This window comes from Chrysochloris asiatica, unplaced genomic scaffold, assembly GCF_000296735.1.
Source record: "Chrysochloris asiatica unplaced genomic scaffold, ChrAsi1.0 scaffold00024, whole genome shotgun sequence".
NCBI lineage: Eukaryota > Metazoa > Chordata > Mammalia > Afrosoricida > Chrysochloridae > Chrysochloris > Chrysochloris asiatica.
In genome coordinates, this window is record NW_006408542.1 from 3,927,485 (window position 1) to 3,936,993 (window position 9,509).

Consider the following 9,509-nt stretch of genomic DNA (forward strand, 5'->3'; position numbering starts at 1 on the left):
TTTGTCAATTTTACTAATCCTTTCGAAGAACCAGCTTCTTTCCCTGTTGATTCTTTACCTATATTTTTCTCTTTTCAATCTAATTTCTTTCTGCTGTAATCTTTATTTTCTTTCTTCTGTTGATTTTAGGTTTACCTTGCTATTCTGTTTCTAATTGTTGGAGATGTGCTAGTGTGTTGATTTTGGTTCTTCTTTTTGGATATGTATATTTATTGCAATAAATTGTCCTCTCAGAACTGCTTTTGCTGTGTTCCAAAGATTTTGGTATGTTATGTTTTCCTTTCATTTTGTTTCTAGAAACTCTGTGAATTCACCTTTTATTTGTTCTACTACCCAGTAACTTTTAAGCTGGGTGTTATTCAGTTTCCATGTATTTGACGTTTTTTCCTTGGTCTTCCTATTGTTGATTTCTAATTTGATAGCATTGTGGTCTGAGAAAATACTTTGTAGTATTTTGATGTTTGTAAATTTACGGAGGCTTGCTTTGTGGCCTAACACAGTGTCTATTCCGAAAAATGTTCCATGTGCACTGGAAAAGAATGTATATTGAGCTGTTGTTGGCCTGGTTGTGTTTAGTTCCTCTGTGTCTTTGTCTAGTTTCTTTCTGGTTGCTCTATAATTTTTCCAAAGTGATATACTAAAATCTCCCACTATCATTGTAGATTTGTCTATTTCTTTCTTTAAATCTATTAGAGTTTAATTTATATATTTTGGAGCTCTTTCACTGGGAGCATAGACATTTATTACAGTTATATCATTTTGTTCAACTTTAATCATGACATAATATCCATCTTTACCTATGATTATTTTATCAGAGATTAGCATTGCTACTCCTGCTTGTTTTCAATTAGAACTATTTTGGTATATATTTTTCCATCATTTAATTTTTAATCTGTTTTTGTCTTTGTGTGCACGGTGTGTCTCTTGCAGACAGCATATTGAAGGATCCTGTTTTCTTATCCATTCTGCCACTCTCCGTCTCTTAACTGGTGCATTTAATCCATTGACATTCAGTGTAATTATCAATAGGTATGAATCAATTTCTGTCGTTATGTTTGTTTTTTTTGTGATGTAGCTGGTTTCTTTGCTTTACATGCCTTCCTGTGCTGAGCTCATGTTTTTTGTGTTCTTGTCAGTTTCTTCAACGTTTTAATGTTCCCATTTTCCTCTTGGATTTTCATTTTCTTAATATGTTGTAAACTATTCATTTTCTTTGAGCTAATATTCTATAAACTTTTTCCTTCACTTAAAACAGTCTATTTTATCTTGCAATCTACCTGACCATCATCACCTGGATTTCTGTTCCTATGTTTTCCCCTTCTTTCACATTTTAATTGTTTTGATCATAGACGGATTTCCCAGATCTTCTGAATTCATTCTTGTAGTTTTGTTCTGTTCTGGACTCTTCCATCTGTCAACTGAGTTCTAGATGGTGCTGCCATGTACGTCAATCTCTGGTTGTTGTCTAGTCTTGTTGGTTCTCTGTCCAAGGAACCCTTTAGGATGTTTTGAAGCACTGAGTTGGCTTTGACAAAGTCCCTTAGCTTCTGTTTTCCTGGAATGTTTTGATTACACGGTTGTATTTTATTGACAACTTTGCCGGGTAAATGATTCTTTGTTGGCAGTTTTTTTCTTTCAGGGTTTTATATATGTCTCCCCATTTCTGTCTTGCCTTCGTGGTTTCTGCGGAGAGATCAGAGCTTAATCTGACTTGCTTGCCTTTTTAAGTAACACTTCACTTTTCCCTAGCTGCTTTCAGGATTCTCTCCTTGTCTTTGATTTTGGAGAGCTTGATTATGATATGTCTTGGTGATTTTCTTTGGGGGGGGGGCGGTGTCTATCCTTCCTGGGGTCGTTTGAGCTTCTTAAATACTTATCTTTTTGTTTTTCAGGATGTTAGGGAAATTTTTCTTCCAGAAGCTCTTCAGCTATCTCCTCTGTGGTCTTGTGTGATTCTTCCTGCTCCAGAATTCCAGTAATTCTCAAGTTATTCCTCTTCACACTACCCCACAAGTATCTTAGACTTTCTTCAGATTTTTAAAATCCTTTTTTCTGCTTGCTCTTCTCTTAGCAGTATTAACAGATTTGTCTTTCAGCTTGCTGGTTCTGGCTTCCATCTCTTCAGTTCTAGTCCTTTGCCCTTTCAGTGTATTGTCCATGTGACATTTGATTATTAATCATTTGGATCTCTTTTTTCAGGTTTTGAATTGTATCCAATGCTATATCTGTAATATTTGTTTGTTCCTAAAACACTTTCCTGACTTCTTCATTTTTCTCAACCACTCTGGCGCAGTTGGATGCACCTCAATATCATTCTCCTGAATTTCTTCTCAGACAGTTCTCCAAAGCCTGCCCTCCTTCCAATGGAAAGTCTAGGTCTACTTCCAGCTCATTTGTCTCAGTTACTCTATCTTGTTTCTGGACATGTGCCAATATCTTCAGTTGTTTCTTGGCATTTTCAATTATTAGATGAATGTATGTTGGTGTATTATTATAATTTCTGATTGCTTCCAGGTAGATGTCATCAAGAGATGGGCTTCCATTTTCACTTTTCTTATTACTAAACTCAGAGGTTCTGTATCTAGTGTGTTGCAGCTAGTATTGGTTCTTGCCTGGATGGTGGGATTTTATAGGGTGTAATTGTAGCTTGGCTATATGACTGCAATTGCTGTCTCTTCTTGGATAACACAGGGAGGGAAAGAGCTCCCCAAAGGCAAAAGAGGGATCAAACACAAATCAACAACAGCAAAAGAAATGGACTTTATACTACAGTCTATAATTGTAAAAACAAAACCTGTAGGAAAATATGAGTATGACTTTAACACCCAAGAGGGCTTCTTGCCTTCAAGGCTGCCTGAGAAACTTCAAGATGTTACTCTTGCTCCTTATGATGTAACTCAAGATTTAATTTTTGGCTTGTTTCCTTTTTAGTCTGTCTCTCTCACCCTACACAGCCCTGTTCAGGTATTTCTCCGAGTGAGAAATAGCTCAGGTTCAGTTCAAGTTGTCCTGGGAGACTGCTCAATTTTAAGCAGTTCTTGTTGTCTCTTCCCCCTTAGATTCTGTGCACAATGGTCTTTGCTGAACAGATTTGTGTGCATATGTAGTAGCACCCTTCAGGGGTGGGGGAGTGTTCATTTGCTCAGGCACCCCTTCTAGTCACCAGAGTGGAGGTGCGCAGACAAAGACAAATGAACAGGAAAAAATGTTCACACATTTATCTCTGAGGATCCGTCAGACTCCTTTGAATCTTCACCCACTCTGTCATGCCCAAGATGGGTGCTCTGGAACTCATTGGCAGTCACAGATCAGAAAACACTGCCTTTCTTGCTTCTGCTACAAATTCCATTAGCAGTACACCTTAAATCTTTATAAATATTCCTTTATATGTAGTTCAAAGTTATGGGACCGTCACCTAAACCTACTTCATTCAGTATTGTATTATTTCTGGCTGAGGTCTGAACTGCACTTCCCCTAATCCACCATTAAGCCTACTGGCCTATATAATTTTATGATAAAATTGAAAACATAGCAGTCCATCTACCAAATCAAAATTATTAAACATATTTAAGAGAGAGTGTGTGTGATCCCATATGATGAGTTTGGAACATCCTTTCTGAACAATAACATCAAAATCTAAAGAGAACAAGGACATAAATATAAGAGAATACATAGAGAGTACAGCTGTGGAAACTTTTTAGATATAATCAAACACCTTGTAGGACTGAGTTACTGGGCTTGAAGGTTAAGGGCCATAGTTTCAGGGGATATTTACAATTAGCATAACATAGTACATAAAGACAATGTTGTACATCATAGTTTAGTATAGAGGCATCTGGGATCTTAAAAGTTTTGTGAATGGCCATCAAAGATCCAATTGTTGGTTTCTTCCTACTGGAAGCAAAAAGGAGTGAAGAAAACAAAGAACTCAGGGAAGCTATCAGCCTAAAGAACTAACAGGCCACATGAACCACAGCCTCCTCTATCCTGAGATGTGAACTAGATGGTGTCTGGCTATCACAACTGCTCTGACACAAGAGAAATCCTATACAGGGTTGCTATGAGTCAGAACCAACTCTATGGCACTTAACAACAGCATCATACAGCCAAAACTAGCAGTAGTTTTTTGAAGTATTACTTACAGGAAATTTGAAACTAGGACAAAGGTTCCATTGAAATTTCAGACTTTAGACTATTAGCCCTATATTAAGACTCTTCCAAAGTGACTTGGAATCAGGACATCAATTATTGATTGATCCATACATGTTAGGAGTCCTGGTGTGGTGCCACAGGATAAATGCTGGACTGCAAGGTTGGTGGATCAAACTTACCAGCTGCTCCTTGGAAACCCTATACAGGGTCGCTTTGCATTGGAACCAACTTGATGGCACTTAACAACAACAACATATGTGTTAATTGCTGATGTATAATGTAAAGAATTAGAAACAATAATAATGAGAAAAATATATCAACATAAACATCATGTACAGTACCTTTTGATACACAATGGAGCATACAAGATCCTTGACAGCAGATAAAGACAGTTCCTGGGCTTCAATGGTCACACTCTCCCGTGTAAGGCCAATTTGCAGTAGAAATGAAATTGTATGCACTGAGCCTCTGGAGTTGGTGAGCGACTGTGTACTGAAGCTCACATTGGATAGTCGGGCATAAAGTCCAGTCTTAGGACTTGAACATGGAGAAAGAGTTGGAAGCACAGCAGGAAGAATTGCAGATAATACAGACTTCTGGGCTGATGGAGGGGAATTGTTTGCGGACATCTGCCTTTCTTTAATCTTATACAACAGCAATCAATTTAAAAAAAATAATAATTACGACGATGCTTTCAAAATTACAATGGTAAAAATAGTGACTGTACTTTTGCAAACAGTTAAAAGCTTCTGTATTTCCTTTTTAAAGTCACTCATGCCAATGACTGCAAGTTCTCCAACTATGAGTTGGATACACAAGAGGTTTTACTTTCCTTAATATTGGTCCCATCAAAAAAAAAGTCTTGTCTTTAGGAGCACAACCAGCATTTGCAAAGGGTTTAACATCACTGAGTTATCCTCTTCAAGTTGACTGCTCATTTACTAAGCATCTTCATCTATTTTCTTTGAATTCTGTTCTTGTCTCTCTCCTTTATTTTCATAAAATACATACTGAGTACAAGTTGTTTTTCTCTCAAGAAGAAATTCCCTTGGTTTTAAAAATAGTTAAGTACATAGGATTAATCTATTCAGTACTTATGCTTTAGTTCACTGATTTGATGGGATGTCCAAAACTTAAATCACCTCAAATATTTCCATTTTGGAGTACAAATTTTTCTATAATAAAGTCCAAAGATTTTAAACGTGTATTTGAAAGATGGGTCCACTGAGAAATGCTGATGATTTCTGAAATGTAGTCAGCCTGGAGGAATTAAAAAAAAAAAAAAAAAGTGTTACTGTTTTATATGAACTGGACATTATTTTTTAAATATAAGACTCCTCTAATTCTTAATGATAAATTTTTGTCTTATTATGATGTTTATAATTCATAGTAAATTCTAATTGGTGGTAGTTTTCTGTCTAGTTATTTATGGCTACTTTTACCATACCTGTTATTTCAGGGAGCGTCTCATGCTTAAAAAATGCTCCTACCACCCTTCACCGTCACCCTGAAGCATAATGATCAAACAGTTATTGCACAATTATGCAACTGAGTTACGAAAAATATAAAGAAAAACAGAAAAGATTAAAAAAAAAAACAAATAGTTAACACTGTCATAGAAACAAAATATGTACTACCCAGTCATACAAAAGATATATAATGTGGTTCTAATATAGACAAAAGCATTCTTTCCTATATTAAGAGCCTAATTCTACAAAACATGACTCCACACTTACTTGCTTTGTTGACAAATTCCTTTCAGAAGATTAACAAAGCAGGAGGTGATGTAGTTATATGACAAGCAGAAACTATGAAAATTGACGTACTTATGACAGGAGTATAGGTATCTTATTAATCTAGTGCTGCTAAAACAGAAATACCAGAAGTGGATGGTTTTAACAAACAGAAATATATTTTCTTGCAATTTATGAAGTTAGAAGTCTGAAATCAGGGTGCCAGTATTAGGGAAAACCTTTCTATGTTGGCCTAAAGGAAGGCTTCAGCTTCTACTTCCTGGTTCCTTGAAGATCTTCATGTCTTGGCGTCTACCATACTGTATCTCTGGCCTGCTTGTTTGTTTAATCTTTTTTATACCTCAAAGAGACTGATTTATGCTATTTCCTACACTAATCCTGCCTATTAACATTCCGAAGAAAACCTATTTCCAAATGGTATAATACCACAGGCATAGCAGCTACTGGAGTCCTGCTGTTGTGCTGTAGGTTAATTCACTGGACTTCAAAGTTGGTTTGATCTACATGGTCGGTTGAGTTCAACCTCACCAGTTGCTCCTCGGAAACCCTGTACAGGGTTGCTATGGGTCAGAATCAACTTGATAGCACTTAATAACAATTTGGGGGGAACACAATTCAATCTTTAACATTCCACCCTCTGTTACCCCAATTTCATGTCCTTGCCACATGTAAAACACATTCACCTCTTAGCATTATCCTGAAACTCCAACTGTAAAATTGCATCTTCTAAATCATTTAAATCAAATATGGATGAGATTCGGTGTATTCAATCCTGGGGCAAAATTCTTCATCTGTGAAATCTAAACTACAAATTATCTGTTTCCAAAGTACAATGAACAAGCACAAGGTAGACCTTTCCATTACACGATGGAGAACATGGAGAGAAATTTGGGATAACAGGTATTAATCAAGTCAAAAATCCTGCAGAACAAATGACATTAGCTCTTAACACCTGAAAACAATCCTGAGTTCTCTGAGACCATCTGTGTAATGGCCTGGCCTCTACCTACACTCTGGGTGTTAGCCATGCTTTCTGAAATGTAGGTGGAGGCCCTTCAGTTCTGGGCATCAGTTCACATTCCAAGCACACTAGGTTGACATTTTTTCTCCCTCTGCTTGAGGCAGACCTATTCTCCTAGTCCATCTAAGTGGCAATCCTACCATCTTGGAGCCAGCCGGCTTTGTTCTTCTTCCCCTCAGGCACAGCAGCCCTGCCCCTTCAGTACCGGGCAGTAGCTTCATCCTTTCTGGAACTGTGAACAGTAGCCCCACACTCCACCAACAACGCTCTCACTCTTGGAAACCTAGGAGGCTATGGCCTTGCTCTTTCAAATCCAAGCAACCATATATGCTACTGTATAGTAATACAAGTTACAAGAAGAATCCACAATTTCTTGGTCCCTTTAATACCTTGCTTAGAAATCTCATCAGCCAGTTATCCAAGTTCATCATTAAACAAATTGTGCCTCCCACCACACATTGGAACATAATGCATAAAATAGCTTCACTTTTACTATATTATTCAATCCCATACTCATCACTTTCTATTAAAGTCTCATCAGAAGCACATTTAATGCCCACAATTCTAGCAAGATGGTGTTGCTGGCACCATATTATTCTGTAAGTCAATAGAGACTTTCTCTATATTTCCCTCACTTCCTCTGAGTCCTCCCGAGAATTCTTTGACATCCAAAATTCTACCAACAATATCTTCAAGGCAATCTAGGCTTTTACTATTGTTATTAAATGCCAGTTCTGACTCATAGCGATCCTGTATAGGGTTTCCAAAGAGCAACTGGTGGGTCTGAAATGCCAACCTTGTGATTAGCAGTCTAGTGCTGATCCTACAGCATCCTACCAGCAGTAGTAGATACCTTAAAACTCTTTCAGCATCTACCCATCACCCAATTTCAAATTTGCTTCCACATTTTAGATACCTGTTTGTGCACTTCTCCATTTTCCCAGTAAATTTGGTCTTAATTATCAAAGTAGGTGGCTAGAAAAAACAGAAACGTATTTTCTCACAATTTAAGAGGCTAGAAGTCAGAATTCAGAGTGCCAAGTCTAAAAGAAGGTTTTCTATCTCTACTGGCTCTAGAGGAAGGTCCTTGTCTCCAGTTTCTGCCTCCTAGTTCCCTGAAGATCTCTGGATGTCTTGGCATCAATTGCCCCATCTCTGCTCTGCTCACTTGTTTAATTTCTTTCTTTTTTAAAAAAGTTTTTATTGTGAGTTGAGTGATAGTTTACAAGGAGGGACATTGGTTTTACACTCATCTTATTGTATTTTGTTTCATTGTAATAATTACAATATCCTCCACGCATCATCATTCAACAGTATTTGCTTCTATTTACTCTGTTTATTTGTTTGTTGGATGTACACAAAAACACTCAGGAATATATAATCATTTAAACAACCAAAGAGCACAGTCTGCAAGCCTGCCTCCTGGCTGCCAGCACACAGCCTTTCTCTTTCCATGAGTCTGGAGTTCTCAGCTACTCTATCTCTCCATGTCCTCATCTGTGCCTCTATCTCTGGTGTTACTGCTTTTCTGGATAGGGTCCCACATACTGTTCATGCTCTTCTCCTTTGATGGTCCTAGGGTCCTCTGTTCCTGGACTGTAAGATTATCTACTATTCCCTTTTTCTTATAATACTTCTACCTTTACAGTTGTGACAATCACAATTAGTCATGATAACAATTACTCACTATTGAATCATAAGACTCTTATCCCCATATTTCCTTTCACCAGACCTGTCTAGACAAGATGAAAACTATTCAGTGGGGGTTCTACCATCACCCACACATCTGAAACTAAACTCCCTCCTGAACACTTATAAGCCAGTCACTTCGTGCCTTTATTTCCCCCTCATTTAAGCAGTCAATGTCTAAGTTGCCTGTCCCTATCAACCCTGTCTACAGAGGGGATAGGATTGATCTTTGATGTGAAGATTCCTTCCCTGTCAGTTGGTATTCTGAGGTACTACATCTGTAAGTATAGGTCAAATTCCTCAAATTGTAGCAATTTACACTTGTTTCCTTTATCAACATTTTTTTTTTAATCTCCCTCTAGGTGAGTTCTGATCATTAAGTCATTGAAGCTAAGTCATATGGGTACTATCTGCATTCTTGTGCATCTCCCCTCACTTCATATCAGCTAGATGCTTCAATCTCAGCTCTAGCCCTCTGTGGCTATGTCCTTGTCCATTGTTTAATCTCTTTTATATCTCAAAAGAGATTGACTATGGGTAGCCCATAAATTAATCTTTCTTCATAACATAACAAAGACAACCCATCCTAAATGAGATTATAACCATAGGCATAGAAGTTAGAATTTACAGCACATATCTGGGAGGGAACAACGACAATGACATAGAATTCAATACATAACAATAGGAAAAAGTTGACCTCATCAAAAAGGATTTCTAACAGCTAGAAAATACTTGGCACAGTTAAACATGTGTCAGTTTTTAGGAAAGCACAGTTAAAAAAAAAAAAAAAAGTGTGATTCAAGTAAGATAACTAAAACTACTCCTAGGAGGTAAATTCTTCTAAATTCTAGCTGTATATCCATTAATAATTGAGCTCTGGTAGCGTAGTGGTT

The 9,509-nt window shown here is 37.3% G+C and overlaps 1 protein-coding gene across 1 annotated transcript in view; it reads right to left on the minus strand.

Annotated features, from left to right (window-relative positions):
* PRKD3 (protein kinase D3) overlaps window positions 1-5,312 on the minus strand; it is a 118,096-nt gene extending 112,784 nt beyond the window's left edge. The window contains exon 1 of the mRNA XM_006839364.1: window positions 4,494-5,312. Within this exon, the coding sequence (XP_006839427.1) occupies window positions 4,494-4,781 (288 nt within the window). The 5' untranslated portion in view covers window positions 4,782-5,312. The remainder of the gene's footprint in view (window positions 1-4,493) is intronic.
* Between the last annotated feature and the right edge of the window lie 4,197 nt (window positions 5,313-9,509).